At 38.2% G+C, this 17,118-nt stretch overlaps 1 protein-coding gene across 1 annotated transcript in view; it reads left to right on the top strand.

Annotated features, from left to right (window-relative positions):
- THSD7A (thrombospondin type 1 domain containing 7A) overlaps window positions 1-17,118 on the top strand; it is a 485,777-nt gene that overhangs the window by 188,664 nt on the left and 279,995 nt on the right. The window contains exon 2 of the mRNA XM_061413578.1: window positions 7,567-8,398. Coding sequence (XP_061269562.1) covers window positions 7,567-8,398 — 832 coding nt within the window. The remainder of the gene's footprint in view (window positions 1-7,566; window positions 8,399-17,118) is intronic.

Genomic DNA, 17,118 nt, shown 5'->3' with positions numbered 1-17,118 from the left:
AAGCTAAGTTTTCTACATGTATTTATTGACCTGCATCCTAAAAGCACTTTGCATGATACTGAATGAACACAGTCCTATAAATCTGTATGCAGGAATACATTTCCATTCATAAAGGAATATTATCCAAGCCCTTAAGTAAAAAGCTACCTACTTTTTATTTTGTACAATTAGATTCCTAGTTCTCTGAATATAATCATGAACAAGAACAATAAATGAAGCAAGTTTCAAACCAATGTAAATTCTTTCTACTCTTGTTAAAAAATAAAAAACCAAACATCCTGATACACAAACACAACATTTCAAACACCACCATTTCCCACTCTTAGTCACATAAGATGTGGAGCTACAATTTAATATTTATGCAGAGAAATATGAATTAAAAATATCACATTCTCATATTGTATTTGGGAGACAACTTCATGTTCTCCTGGATAGAATTTGAATGTTGTGCTTTCAAATTGCACTTCAAAATATTTGTAGTTCTTCAAACATGGTAGCTAACTGGGCTGACAGTTCTTAGCTGCCAAGAACAATCTTAGATGTAGTCCCCTTTCTGTTCAATGTGTGATTGTTTTAATAGTACGTGGAGGACAGAGGTAGATAGCTCTTTATCAGGAAAACATTGGTGAAGATGTGGTTTTTCAATTGGACACAAATGTAATACCCAAGGTGCAATGAGAAGATAATAAAACAGGTAAGATAGCCTGCAAAGTGAATGAGCTTTACTTAAGTTCAATTGTGATTACATTGCCACCTCTACTTACACTGGTGCCCTCATGCATTTATTTTCCTTTAGCCTAGTGAGTATTTTTATAGATCTCTAGAATTTTCTTGGGGTATCTCCTGGTTCTCAGTGTAAATATACTGGGAATAAAATAAACCCAACAATGTTATCTATAACTAAATGATTAATAGGAATCTATGATACTATTTTTGGAATGAAAATTGAATTTGTATATAGAATATATGCTCTTTCTAGTTTTCTAAGTAAACTTTAGAAATATTTATTATCAGTATGTATGAAATAGTGTAGACATTTCCTTGAACTCAATTTTTTTCCTGTTGGCATTGATATTGAACATGTAATGCTAAGTCATTTCAGTCATGTTCAACTCTTTGTAGTGCTTTGGACTATAGCTCACCAGGCTCCTCTGTCTATAGAATTCTCCAGGCAAGAATACTTCAGTGGGTCACCTTGCCCTCCTCTGGGGGATCTTCCCGACCCAGGGACTGAATCCATGTCTCTTAAGTCTCCTACGTTGGCAAGTGGGTTTTTTACCACTGGCACCACCTGGGAAGCTCTAAGCATGTAACTAATGCCTTGAATAAAAAGATCTACAAAACAAAGTCTCTCTTTCCTGAACAAAATAATTGAGGACATTCATTCAGAAGCCAGCCATGAAAATTAGAGAGGTATGATCAAGCCAAATTTGACAAAAATATGCAGAGTTCTATTGTTAAGGAGCCATAGAACCAGTCTAATGTGATAAACAGATATTGTCAAACTATTATTTAGTAAATTAACTGAAACTGTAGTAAACATGATGTGAGAAACATGCAGGGCTTTACCCATCTTTATTTATCTAGAGTAACTTTCAAACTTAATAGTTAACTAGTAGTGTGTATTTCTGCTTCCTAAGTTGAGATGGTTTGTTTTTTAATAAGTGTGTTCGCTTACTCAATAATCACATACAAACTTAAAGCCAGTTAACATTTTGTATAATCAGATGTCTTAATAAAATACTTTCATCAATTAGTTGAAGCATACCCATTAGTAGTAGTGCAACCTACCTAAGGAGTACAATGAAATATTCAAGTGGCAAATCTGTAACTTCTATTTTTACTTGGAGGATAAAAGACTAACTTCTTAATAGTCCTAATCTGATTTGGTCTATTCATTCTAATTTCATATTTATATCAAGAATTAAAAAACAATGAATTATTAAGGAGTTCTCCTGAATTATACCTGGGTTTTATACTTTGAGTTAGTTCAAGACTCTTACATTTTGAAATTTAGATTTAATGGTATGTAACTCATTTTGACTGTGTAGATCACAATAAACTGTGGGAAATTCTGAAAGACATGGGAATACCAGACCACCTGACCTGCCTCTTGAGAAACCTATATGCAGGTCAGGAAGCAACAGTTAGAACTGGACATGCAACAGACTGGTTCCAAATAGGAAAAGGAGTACATCAAGGCTGTATATTGTCACCCTGCTTATTTAAATTATATGCAGAGTACGTCATGAGAAACACTGGGGTGGAAGAAGCACAGGCTGGAATCAAGATTGCTGGGAGAAATATCAATAACCTCAGCTATGCAGATGACACCACCCTTATGGCCGAAAGTGAAGAGGAACTAAAAAGCCTCTTGATGAAAGTGAAACTGGAGAGTGAAAAAGTTAGCTTAAAGCTCAACATTCAGAAAATGAAGATCATGGCACACCAGGGAGGCCTGGCGTGCTGCGATTCATGGGGTCGCAAAGAGTCGGACATGACTATGCGACTGAACTGAACTCATAACTTGATGGTCCAATATAAATGTGTCTTTATGTGCTGTGTTTAGGTTGAGAAATAAAGATTACTGTTGTTCGGGTACAATAAGGAAAATGAGTAGATAGCAAAGATGTATGTAAGTAACTAAAATTATATATATATATATACATATATGTATATATATATATATATATATATATATCACTATGTTCCCTTGAGAAGAGTCCCATATTCTGATTCTCAAACTGGTTATTTAGAAAATCTCTAAGCGAGCATCAACAGATTTCTAAATACGTATTTTCCTTTGATAAGTTGAAAGTAATATTAAAATACTATCAGGTAGTCTATGTTTAAAAATGTAATAGATTCATTGATCTTCTTGGCTCATTAAGTTTTGACATCAGTACTGTGGGAGGACTGTTTCCATAAATGTATTTTAACTCTGGACTGGAAGAAACACAAGCTGGAATCAAGATTGCCAGGAGAAATATCAATAACCTCAGATATGCAGATGATACCACCCTTATGGCAGAAAGTGAAGAGGAACTCAAAAGCCTCTTGATGAAAGTGAAAGTGGAGAGTGAAAAAGTTGGCTTAAAGCTCAACATTCAGAAAATGAAGATCATGGCATCCGGTCCCATAACTTCATGGGAAATAGATGGGGAAACATTGGAAACAGTGTCAGACTTTATTTTGGGGGGCTCCAAAATCACTGCAGATGGTGACTGCAGCCATGAAATTAAAAGACACTCCTTAGAAGGAAAGTTATGACCAACCTAGATAGCATATTCAAAAGCAGAGACATTACTTTGCCAACAAAGGTCTGTCTAGTCAAGGCTATGGTTTTTCCAATGGTCATGTATGGATGTGAGAGTTGGACTGTGAAGAAAGCTGAGCGCCGAAGAATTGATGCTTTTGAACTGTGGTGTTGGAAAAGACTCTTGAGAGTCCCTTGGACTGCAAGGAGATCCAACCAGTCCATTCTGAAGGAGATCAGCCCTGGGATTTCTTTGGAAGGAATGATGCTAAGCTGAAACTCCAGTACTTTGGCCACCTCATGCAAAGAGTTGACTCTTTGGAAAAGACTCTGATGCTGGGAGGGATTGGGGGCAGGAGGCGAAGGGGACCACAGAGGATGAGATGGCTGGATGGCATCACTGACTCGATGGACGTGAGTCTGAGTGAACTCCGGGAGTTGGTGATGGACAGGGAGGCCTGGCGTGCTGCGATTCATGGGGTCGCAAAGAGTTGGAAAGGACTGAGCAACTGAACTGAACTGAACTTAAACCCCTTATTACATATGTATATGAAGTTGATAAAGTAATGATATGGGTATGCCACATATCAAATTCTTATTTTCATGCAACTGTGATTAGTTAGCATAATATTTTCAGTCAATCTCTTTTCTATTTACAACTCCACTATCCCATTTGTAATGAAGCTAACATCTTCCCAAGTTGTAAACATCCTCCTAGTTAAACAAAATTAAATGTTTAAATAGAAGCACATTCTTCATATCTCATTCTTTGTAGATTATTTTTGTACCAGAGTATTTAAGTCTCAAGCTCTAAAATCTAGGATAAATCATAAAAATAAAAGTCAGAACTGGAATCTGAAATCAAAGATGGTTTACTTATTCATTTAAGATGTGACCTTGGCAAGTGACTCCTCCTTGGCACTGTTTTCTTCATCCATAGAGTGAACCTGCTAGCCTAGTTTAGTGGTTTTTTACTTTTCAGACAGAAGCCTCTTCTCAAACAATACATATATATAATCTCAACATGTATAAAAGTGAATGATAATAATGGAGCTTTTCTTAGGGAAGAAGCCATGAGGAAGGAGGACAGTGGGGTGGGGCTGAGTGACCCGGGAGTCCAACCCTGTATGCTGCCTGTCCCCTTCCCACAAAACCTACTGAAGATGCTCTCAGTTCAGTTCAGTTCAGTCGCTCAGTCATGTCCGAGTCTTTGTGACCCCATGAACTGCAGCATGCCAGGCCTCTCTGTCCCTCACTAACTCCCGGAGTTCACCCAAACCCATATCCATTGAGTCGGTGATGCCATCCAACCATCTCATCCTCTGTTGTCCCCTTCTCCTCCTTCCCTCAGTCTTTCCCAGCATCAGGGTCTTTTCCAATGAGTCAGCTCTCTGCATCAGGTGGCCAAAGTACTGGAGTTTCAGCTTCAACATTAGTCCTTCCAATGAACACCCAGGACTCATGTCCTTTAGGATGGACTGGTTGGATCTCCTTGCAGTCCAAGGGACTCTCAAGAGTCTTCTCCAACACCACAGTTCAAAAGCATCAATTCTTTGGCATTCAGCTTTCTTCATAGTCCAACTCTCACATCCATACATGACCACTGGAAAAACCATAGCCTTGACTAGACAGACTTTGTTGCCAAAGTAATGCCTCTGCTTCTTAATATGCTGTCTAGGTTGATCATAACTTTTCTTCTAAGAAGCAAGTGTCTTTTAATTTCATGGCTGCAGTCACCATCTGCAGTGATTTTGGAGCCCCCCAAAAATAAAGTCTGACACTGTTTCCACTGTCTCCCCATTGGTTTGCCATGAAGTGATGGAACTGGATGCCATGATCTTAGTTTTCTGAATGCTGAGCTTTAAGCCAACTTTTCAGTCTCCTCTTTCACTTTCATCAAGAGGCTCTTTAGTTCTTCTTCACTTTATGCCATAAGGGTGGTGTCATCTGCATATCTGAGATTATTGATATTTCCCCCGGCAATCCTGATTCCAGCTTCTGCTTCCTCTAGCCCAGCATTTCTCATGATGTACTCTGCATATAAGTTAAATAAGCAGGGTGACAGTATAAAGCCTTGATGTACTCCTTTTCCTCTTTGGAACCAGTCTGTTGTTCCACGTCTAGTTCTGTTGCTTCCTGACCTGCATATAGGTTTCTCAAGAGGCAGGTCAGGTGGTCTGGTATTCCCATCTCTTGAAGAATTTGCCACTGTTTATTGTGATACACACAGTCAACGGCCTTGGCATAGTCAATAAAGCAGAAACAGATGTTCCTCTGGAACATGTTCTTCTCTTGCTTTTTCCATGATCCAGCGGATGTTGGCAATTTGATCTCTGGTTCCTCTGCCTTTTCTAAAACCAGTTTTAACATCTGGAAGTTCATGGTTCATGTATTGTTGTAGCCTGGCTTGGAGAATTTTGAGCATTACTTTACTAGCGTCTGAGATGAGTGCAATTGTGTGGTAGTTTGAGCATTCTTTGGCATTGTTTTTTCTTTGGGATTGGAATGAAAGCTGACTTTTTCCAGTCCTGTGGCCACTGCTGAGTTTTCCAAATTTGCTGGCATATTGAGTGCAGCACTTTCACAGCATCATCTTTCAGGATTTGAAATAGCTCCACTTGAATTCCTTCACCTCCACTAGCTTTGTTCATAGTGATGCTTCCTAAGGCCCACCTGACATCACATTCCAGGATGTCTGGCTCTAGGTGAGTGTGAGTAATCACACCTTCATGATTATCTGGGTCATGAAGATCTTTTTTGTACAGTTCTTCTGTGTATTCTTGCCACCTCTTCTTAATATCTTATACTTCTGTTAGGTCCATACCGTTTCTGTCCTTTATTGAGCCCATCTTTGCATGAAATGTTCCCTTGTTATCTCTAATTTTATTGAAGAGATCTCTAGTCTTTCCCATTCTATTGTTTTCCTCTATTTCTTTGCATTGATCACTGAAGAAGGCTTTCTTATCTCTCCTTGCTATTCTTTGGATCTCTGCATTCAAATGAGTATATCTTTCCTTTCTCCTTTGCTTTTCGCTTCTCTACTTTTCACAGCTATTTGTAAGGCCTCCTCAGACAGCCATTTTGCTGTTTTGCATTTCTTTTTCGTGGGGATGGTCTTGCTCTCTGTCTCCAGTACAGTGTCATGAACCTCCGTCCATAGTTCATCAGGCACTCTATCAGATCTAGTCCCTTAAATCTCTTTCTCACTTCCACTGTATAGTCATAAGGAATTTGATTTAGGTCTTACCTGAATGGTCTAGTCTACATCAAATAGTTCCTCAGATGCCATAGATGGATTTTGAAAATAATGTGATTATATGATTTTTACATTTCTTTAAAATTCCAAAATAATGTGATCTCAATTACATAAATTGATATTTGTCTGTTAAAGCCCTGAGAATCCTATCTTTAAAAAACAAATGATATATGCAAATATAAGTTGATTTTAATCTATGATAAGAAGGATTCTAAGGTTAAGAGCCCACAACTCATATTAAATCCTCTGACTTAAGTATTCCATAAAATTGCTTCATAATGTCACCACATAATTCGTATTTAGGAAATGAATACATTAATAAAATGCGAAGTCACCCTTTAAGATGCAGAAAATTACAAAAAGTCTTTTAGTTAAATTTTTATTCTCTTGTCCATCTGTACATTTTACTGTGGAGATGAGAAAGAAAAATTTTTTTGGTAAACTTAAAGGCAGAATGTGCTATAAAATGAAGATTCTTCACTCCCAGTTTTGGTTACCAGAAAGAGAACACTTCTGCCAACACATGTGTACAACTAATAGATTCTTGAGGTCATAGGAAGTAGAGCAATGGAAAATGAGGGAGAAGAGAACACATTGTACAAAATAGTTAATTGCTCAGGAAAAAAAAAAAAAAAAGCCTGCAGGAGACATGGTTCTTCATAAGCTGTCATTTTCTTTGCCAGTTCCTGAAATGCATGTGATGGATGTAAGGCAAGGGGAACAGGTTTTCACTGTGACTAGTTTCTGGTGACCTTTATGAGCAAGGGTTCTCTTCTACCTCACATTAAGACAATGCATAAAATTAAGTTTTCAGTAATCCCAAAAGGACTCAAAGTTAACCTGTCCCAGCAGTTCCCTTATATAAATTTTGTGGCACAGTTCACCTTCCGCAAGAATAAAGTGTAGATCATTACTTTCCAACAGCGCTGTAAAGAGACCTACTTTACCACACTCCAGGGAAGTTAACGTTCTAGATCTTGAAGTGTCTTTCTGGAACGTGAAGTAATTTGTGGTTTTCTTCTAGTAGCGCTGTTAACTCTTGTATTTTTTTTAGGTCCGTGGGGCCGATGCATGGGAGACGGATGTGGCCCAGGAGGCATTCAGACCCGGGCTGTATGGTGTGCACATGTGGAAGGATGGACAACGTTGCATACAAACTGCAAGCCAGCCGAGAGACCCAGTAACCAGCAGAATTGTTTCAAAGTCTGTGACTGGCACAAAGAGTTGTACGACTGGAGGCTGGGCCCGTGGAATCAGTGTCAGCCGGTGATTTCAAAAAGCCTGGAGAAACCCCTGGAGTGCGTTAAGGGAGAGGAAGGCATTCAGGTGCGGGAGATAACGTGCATCGAGAAAGAGAAAGATGTCCCTGCGGAGGATATCATCTGTGAGTACTTCGAGCCCAAGCCGCTCCTGGAGCAGGCCTGCCTCATCCCCTGCCGGCAGGACTGCATCGTGTCCGAGTTTTCCACCTGGTCGGAATGCTCCAAGACGTGCGGCAGCGGGCTGCAGCACCGGACGCGTCACGTGGTGGCGCCCCCCCAGTTCGGCGGCTCGGGGTGCCCGAACCTGACGGAGTTTCAGGTGTGCCAGTCCGGCCCCTGCGAGGCCGAGGAGCGCATGTACAGCTTGCAGGTGGGGCCCTGGAGCACGTGCTCGATGCCCCACTCGAGACAAGTGAGACAGGCCAGGAGACGGGGGAAGAGTAAAGAGCGGGACAAGGACCGAGGGAAAGGGGTAAAGGATCCAGAGGCCCGTGAACTGATCAAGAAGAAGAGAAACAGAAACAGGCAGAACCGCCAAGAGAACAAATACTGGGACATCCAGATTGGATACCAGACCAGAGAGGTTATGTGCACGAACAAGACAGGGAAAGCTGCGGATTTGAGGTAAGGTATCTCTCTGTCAAGACCACGCGTTAGAGAGTATTTGAGACCTGTGGTTGGAAGTCCTGAAATTCGTCTGTGTGTCCACCTAGGGGAAGCCACCCCCAAGGGGGTCATTTTTCATTTTAAGGAACTTATATGTTTGTGGGTTTCCTGAAGTTATTTTTGTTTTGTTCATACTTAGGCACTCTACCACTAGAGTTCATTTAAATTTTTCTGTCAAAATCTAAAGCTTAGGAGATTCTCTATAAGATGATACTGCTGCTTTAAGTCAGCAATGCTGTTTTACACCTATAAGGGGAAAAAAAAAAAAAAGACTTACATAAAGGGCTGGAGTTTAGGAATGTTCAATTCAGGTACTTATTTTAGTGAGACTAAGGCACATTTGCAATTTCTAAGTTTATAGCATTTTCAGAATTACCCTATAAACAAAATCTAAACCACCACCCAGGGAGCTATTTGTAAGAATAATTCCTTTCACATTTTATAAAATGGAATAACTTTCCCCAGAGAAGAAAAGGGGGAACCAGCAGAAAACAAGGTAAGTAGAAGTTATTTAATCATGAGTAGCTTAGTTTAGAAAACATGTAATTAATTGGCTGCATTGTCTAGACAGAAATTATTTGTCAAGTTATCTCTGGGTAAACAAGGACTGTATTATGAAAGACTTTCTCATGTATGATTTATTTCTTGTGAAAATATTCATTGAGGATTATCTGAAGGATATGAGGTTCTCTGGATATTCTAAATTTTGCTCTTGGATAAGCCAGACCATCTGGGAGTGGCTTATCTGAATCATTTGCATAATTGCTTCTTCTGAAATATTTACGCAGCTATGATTTGGAGTGAACTGAGAGAAATTATGGTAACATCACTCAGAATTTTATATCATATTTATTGTAGAAATGACATTGAAAGTGTCATCTGCTCCATCACACAGTCTGTTCTCTTGATTAAAAACACATAAGATAAATTTCACAGAAGTCTCAATCCATGTGCTTCTAGTGAGCATCTGGATCATTTTCCTTATGGCCCCTGGAAATCTTGTAATAGGTCACGTTTTCCTGTTTACTTTGGCTCTTGAGAATATAAATAGGACTGTGTGGCATGCCTATTATTCACTAACCACCACCCCCCACCTACCCCCCTTCCCCGACCCCACCACTGGCTTCTTTTCCTTCTCATCCTGATTATTTTCCTTCATTCTTTTCTGTCTAATGATTTTACTGTCTATGGATTTTGAAAGCTGACCGAAAGCCTTTTTGAAGCAGGATACAATTGAAATAAGTGAGAAAACAGACAATTGATACATCAATTGATGAGAGACAATTTCTCTCATCATAGTGTTGTTCTAGTTACTATTTTTAGGATATTTGCTACTCCCGTTTTTTACTTACACAATAGTATTTTCTTTCAGCCATACAGTAATTTGCTCTTTCTGTCTATTCAGAAGGTGTTTGTCCAACTATTTTTCTGGTCTTGCTAAAGTATACTTCTCCTGCCTTCATTACTCAGGTTCCCTATAACCCCCTGTGTGTGTGTGTGTGTGTGTGTGTGTGTTCACCTCTGATGCTGTCATGTACATTTTCAGTTCAATCTCTGTTTTTTCTTTTCTGACTGACCTTTTCTTGGTGATTTCCTGATCTCTTTTCCTAAAGTATTAGTTGTATTAGTTATTTGGCTCCCACCATTTAATTGAATGAGCCTCCAAGGCAACTTGAGTTTTCTCCTGCTGTCACTGGGTTAATATACTGTAGACATTTAATTTCATGTTGACTACTGAATTAAAAGTATAATTAGAATAGTAGCTACCACTTCATGGAACCTGATATTCCCAACCAGTTATTTGGAAGTAAATAGATTTAAAAATCTGTAGATCTGTCAGGTTCTTATTTCATTAGACATATCGTATCTATTCCAATAAAATGACACTTGCATGTATGTTACAATTTACTTAGTTTATACTAGGCTATAAATGAAACTTTATGTTCAAACAAATTGCTTCATAATATTTCTCTTATTTGAAGACTATACAGACTATATGAATATCTCTGGTTAAGAGAGTTAGTTTTAGTAAAGAAGAGACAACAATTAGATATTTTTCTCATGCATTACACAATATCAGTGAAGCTAATAAAGTGTGAAGAGTAGATGGATAACTCCAACAAAGAACAGGGCCACAGGTGCAAGACTTGATGATTAAAGTGTTTCATCTTATATCAAATTCAGAAACAGTTTCATGATGTAAGAGAATAAAAAGTTATTTAGTAAAGCTAAAAAGTCCTATTACAAAACCTAAATAAACTTAGCTAAATAAATCTAAGAATCTTGGGCAAGCAGTTCATAGCGCAAATAAAAATTTTAGTAGAATTGCTGCTAGAACTTCAAAGCTAAAGATGATAGATTTGCTTTCTGCTTCAAACAGACTAAAATCAATAAGGATGAAAGACGTGAATGAAAGTCCGTCTTTTATGACATTGGGAAACAATCACAGTCGCAAACCATAATTGATAGAGAAGATTTGGCCAATGCAGTGAAATTAGATATAATTAGAGAGGGCAATTAGAGGGACATCATGTTTTTACATCTTTCGTAAGCACTTAAAATCCCTAAGAGTAGCTTGAAATTTCTGAGGTGCCAAGTCCATGACACCTCTTACAATGGCATGAACTGTGTTAGTGAAAGTGCTGTTGGAGCACCCTTGGGTTCTGTTTGAAAACAGAATGACGTAATAGAAGGACTGTATGCCATTATTGCTAAGAAAAGACTATTAGTTTGATAGACTAGGGGATTAAAATTTTGATGACCAGTAGAAGAGAGTTATAAAGCATTACACACACTATGACATAAGGGGCTTCCTTGTGAACCTGTGATTTCCAGCCGGGCCTGAATAGAGTCTTAACCTAGGTAAAGAGTTGTTAGGAAAGTATTAACAAATAGCTTTTCAAGAAACCAAACATATTAAAGGAAATATGGTCTTCTGAATCAAAACCAGAAGTTTAGTGATCGAAGAAGAGTCAAGAAAATAGAATTTTAAAACTGATTTGTCACAGCTCAGAAACGAATTATAAAACAAGAAAGTCAAATTTATATTGCATGCATCAGTAAGTAGAAGATATTCCATGGTACAAGGTGTCAGTGAGATGGAAAACAGTTTAAGAACATCAAGTAAACTCCAATTTAAAAAAAAAAAAAAGATGGTGGATCTGAAAATAAAAGAGACCCCTATATGAAATAATGGGATTCCTCAAAACAAGAAAAAAAAAATAGATCAGAAAAAAGGAAAGCAAAAGAAGATAAAACCCCCAAAATATAATCGAAGACTTTCCTGAGCTTGAAAAGCTTTAATCCACAGATTGAAATTGCAAAGGGCCAATATTCTGCTAGAGGAGACTGAAATAATGTTCTTGTGGAAGAACTAATACAGAACAATTTTATGAAGAGAGATAGACAAAGAGGCACCAAACCAAAGAACAGAATAATACCCAATTCTGAAACACTAGAAGCATTTCCTTTGTAGAGAAAAATAAGATAAGGCAGCACATTATCTCCACTGTTAACATGGATCTGTTGGTACCAGTCAATGTAGTTGAAAAGAGCAAGAAGTGAAAACTGGAAAGCAGGTGGAAATATTAAGATTTTTTTCTAGATGTTTTATAAAACTCAAGATATCCAATTTAAAAAAAACAGTATAAACAATAAAATACTTCAATAGGATGGATGGACACGAAGATAATATCCCAAAATCAATATATCTCATAGATGCAAACTGCAATTAGCTAAACATGATGGAAACAAAGTACTAAAATATCCCATTTACAATAGTAAAAAAATATGTAAATAAATCTACTTATAAAGTTTCTGCACAGAGTACCAGACTTGGAAAGGTACAAAAGTAAATGTGTGCCTGTCCAGAACATCTAGTAAATATATCAACTGTTCCTACAGTGTTACTGTAAAACAAACAAGAGAAAAGTAAGTAGAAGCCAGGGAAATTCTGAAAAATCAAAGTAGAGAGCAAAGACTAATATCACAAGATAATTCAATCATTTTATTCATTGAATAATAACAACAATTTTATGTTAGTGCATGAACAGTCAGATCAGAAAAGAGTCTAGAAAAAAGATCCTGAAAACCCTACAACATGGTACCCTTGAGGAAGGAGCATTTCCAAGCTCGGGGGAAAAGATACAATGTAATGTTTGTTTTGTTTGTGGGCAATTGCTGCCCCATGTAAAGAAGAAGTGGGGAGGGCAGAAAAATTGTATCCCCTTTTCAGTTGTATACCAAACAAAGTCCAGGTTCATTTAATACTTAAAAATGTTGTCTTTTTAAATACTTGAAGAAAGGATGGAATGTTAAAATCTTAAAATAAGGAAGTATGCCTTAGGCCACAGAATCCAGAGGGCATACAGGAAAAGATTGATCCATACTATTTATTGGAATAAAGAAAACTTTGCTTAGGAAAAATTGTTATCAATTAATATCCAAATAGATAAACCAAAAAAAATTTTTTTGATATGTAAAATTGACACAGAGCTAGTTTTCTTAATGCTAAAGAACTCCTATAAATCATTAGGGGAAAAGTCCAAAATCTAACGTGGAAATAGCCAAAAGTTCAAGAGAATGAAAAGACAAACCACACTGAGGAAACCATCTGCAAGACACATTTGATAAAGGGCTGCTATCCAAAATACATGAAGAACTCTTAACAGTCAGCAGAAAGAAAACAAATTACTGGATTAAAAAATGCACTGGAAAGCTTGAACAAACCCCTCACCAAAGAAGATATACAGATGGCAGATAAGCATATGAGAAGATGCTGCAAGTCATATGTCATCCAGGAGATGCAAATGAAAGCAGTAATGTGATACCACCACAGACATCTTAGAATGGCCAAAGTCCAACACACGGACAACACCAAAAGCCGGTGAAGATGTGGGGCAACAGGAACTTTCCTACATTGCTGGCAGGAATACAGACCGGCACAGCCATGTCAGAAGACAGATTGGCAGCTTCTTACAAAACTAAGTCTACTCTTACCAAATGATTATGCTTCTTGGTATTTACCCAAAGGAACGGAAAACATATGTCTACACAGAAATCTACACATGGATGTGTATAACAGCTTTATTCATAATTACCAAAATCTGCAGGCATCCAAGCTGTCCTTCAGTAGGTGAAGGGATAAAGTAACTGTGTTACATTCAGACAACAGAGTATTTTTCAGTGCTTAAAAAGAAATACACTATCAAGCCATGAAAACACACGGGGGAAACTTAAATGCATATTACTTTGTGAAAGAAACCAATCTGAAGAGGCTGCATAGTGTATGCTTCCAACTATATGGCATCCTGGAAATGGCAAAACTACGGAGACAATAAAGAGATCAGTGTTCCAGGGGTTAGATGGAAGGGTAGAATATATAGGCAGGTCACAGAGAATTTTTAGGGCAACAAAATTACTCATTAGTATCATGTAATACTGTGACAATTGACAAATGTCCAAACCCATCGAATGTACAACACCAAGAGTGAGCCATAATATACACTACAGGTTGTGGGTGATAACGATGTGTCAGTGTAGGTTCATCAGTACCGCTCTGATGGGGGATGATGATAATGGGTGAGGGTATGCATGTGTCAAGGCAGAGGGTATATGGCAACTCTTGTGTGTTTTTCACTCAATTTTACTGTGAACTTAAAACTGCTCTAAAAATCATGTCTATTAAATTCAGCAAAGGACAGGATCAGGTCAGAGAAAATATGCTAATCCTCAATCATAATTAAGAAGTATAAAACATTGTTCCATCTCATTTTCACCTGTCAGATTAGCAAATAAAAATGTTTGGTAGTGTACCAGGAATTATAGCCTCCAGGTTTGGTGATTCATTAAAAGGACTCACAGGAATCAGCATATAACTGCATTCATGGGTAAGATTTATTACAGTGAAAGGAGACAAAGCAAAATTAGCCAAGGAAAATGTGCATGCAGAGAAGATGAGAGGAAACCAGAGGCAAGCTTCCAGGGTCTGTCTCTGAGGAGTTTCAGCCTGTGCCCCTCCAGCACACAACTGCAAGAACATGGGCAAGGTGGTGTCCCCTGGGGAAGCTCCCTAGAGACTCAGTGCCCCCAAGTTTTTATTGGAGTTGAACACATAAGCACTCTCTACCTGGCATATACAAAACTTGCAAACTCCCAGAGGGAAAACAGTGTTCTCCATAAATCAAATTGCTTAGACAAACAAATTAGTCACTGAGAGCCACTTTATAATTTAGAGCAGTTTTATCATTTAGAGAAAATTTGATATCAGTGTAGGGAACTGCTTACAAGTTTAATTACCAGATGCCAGCTAATGGCCAGTCCTACAAACAAGGCCTTTGTTTGGATAGAAGCCTAAGACTTGCTGGTGTAGCACCAGTAGTATTTAATTAGGGAAAGAAAGCCTGTTATACACTGTTGGTGGGGGAAAAAATTGGTAAAAAGTATTTGAAAATAATTTTATAAAGTGTGTCAAAATTAAAAATACATGTTCTCTTTGGCAGTGATTTTATTTCTAGAATTTAAAAAAATGCATCTGTGTGTAAATATATGTATAGCTCTCATTATACCATGATTTGTTACAGAAAAACAATCTAAAACCCACCAGTAAAGGGCTACTTAAATCATGGTGCTTCCACATGTAGAGGGTTTTCAAGATGGCATTTGTGGTAAAGAACCTGCCTGCAAATGCAAGAGACACAGGAGATATGGGTTCGATCTCCTGGGTTGGAAAGGTCCCTTGGAGGAGGGCATCACAACCTACTCCAGTCTTCTTGCCCGGAGAATCCTATGGACAGAGGAGCCTGGTGGGCTACACCCCGTAGGGTCTCAAAGAGTCGAACATAACTGAAGCAACTTAGCAGGAATGTCACATATGGAATGCCATTGCAGTTATTACCAAGTGAGGTTATGCATCTCAATGCAGACTGCCATAACAAAGTATCATAGACTAGGTGCCTCATAAATAACAGAAAAGATTTTTTCTCACAGTTCTGGAGGCTGAGAAGTCCAGGATCAAAGCATCAGCAAATCTGGTATATGATAAGAGTCCTCTTCCAGTGTGCAGGCTCCTAACTTCTCACTGTATCTTCTCATGGCAGAATCGGGGAGAGAGCTCTCTCTAGGATTCCTTTATAAGGGCACTAATGCCATTCATGAGAGCTCCATCTTCATGATTATCTCCCAAGGTCCCAACTCATAGAATCACATGGAGGGTTAAAGTTTTCATCATACGAATTTTAGGGGGACATAAGCATTCAGTCCATTGCAGCATGTGACTTCTCTTTAAACTTAAATAAGAGAGTAAGGAGTTAGGGTTTTAATTTCCTGCCTTGAAATTAGCCAGTAAAAACTGATAAAAGAAATAATCACTTTTGTTTATAGTATTAAAAAAAGGAAGTTGACTGGCGTGAAATGGTACCTCATTGTGGTTTTGATTTGCATTTCTCTGATAATGAGTAATGTTGAGCATCTTTTCATGTGTTTGTTAGCCATCTGTATGTCTTCTTTGGAGAAATGTCTGTTTAGTTCTTTGGCCCGTTTTTTGATTGGGTCATTTATTTTTCTGATATTGAGCTGCAGGAGTTGCTTGTATATTTTTGAGATTAGTTGTTTGTCAGTTGCTTCATTTGCTCTTATTTTCTCCCATTCTGAAGGCTGTCTTTTTACCTTGCGTATAGTTTTTTTTGTTGTGCAGAAGCTTTTACTTTTAATGAGGTCCCATTTGTTTATTTTTGCTTTTATTTCCAGTATTCTTGGAGGTGGGTCACAGAGGATCCTGCTGTGATGTATGTCACAGAGTGTTTTGCCTATGTTCTCCTCTAGGAGTTTTATAGTTTCTGGTCTTACATTGAGATCTTTAATCCATTTTGAGTTTATTTTTGTGTATGGTGTTAGAAAGTGTTCTAGTTTCATTCCTTTACAAGTGGTTGACCACTTTTCCCAGCACCACTTGTTAAAGAGATTGTCTTTTCTCCATTGTATATTCTTGCCTCCTTTGTCAAAGATAAGATGTCCATAGGTGTGTGGATTTATCTCTGGGCTTTCTATTTTGTTCCATTGATCTATATTTCTGTCATTGTGCCAGTACCATACTGTCTTGATGACTGGCTATGTAGTAGAGCCTGAAGTCAGGCAGGTTGATTCCTCCAGTTCCATTCTTCTTTCTCAAGATTGCTTTGGCTATTGGAGATTTTTTGTATTTCTGTACAAATTGTGAAATTACTTGTTCTAGCTCTGTGAAAAATACCATTGGTAGCTTGATAGGGATTGCATTGAAAAAGTATCCACGTGAAAATTCCAGATGTAAAGGAAGGAGGAATCTAGGACTTAGAGGTGGGAAGGAGATTCCTTTAATTAGAACCCAATCCAGGAAGATCCACTCAAGAATCTTTTCCTTTGGAGTATCTCAGTCCTGCTAGGTGGGCATGGCCCCTGCACAAGAGGAGAGGGGGAAAGTCCTTAGTAGCCAATTCCACATCCATGTACCATAGGGGAAGTGTAACCCTAACCCCTCATCTCCTGGCTGAGTTAAGTTGTCAAAAGTCAAGTGGAGAATAAGAGGGTATAGGAGGCAGAGATTTCTAGATTGTAGCAAGCATAGCTTTAAAGCTCTTAAGATTTAAGCCTTGGCTATAGGTCACGCTCACCTCTGGAAATCTTTTAGCTGTCCCAGCTCACCA

This window comes from Bos javanicus, chromosome 4 (genome assembly GCF_032452875.1).
Source record: "Bos javanicus breed banteng chromosome 4, ARS-OSU_banteng_1.0, whole genome shotgun sequence".
NCBI lineage: Eukaryota > Metazoa > Chordata > Mammalia > Artiodactyla > Bovidae > Bos > Bos javanicus.
The sequence above is the reverse complement of the archived record's forward strand: the minus strand, read 5'-3'. Positions and strand labels throughout refer to the sequence as shown.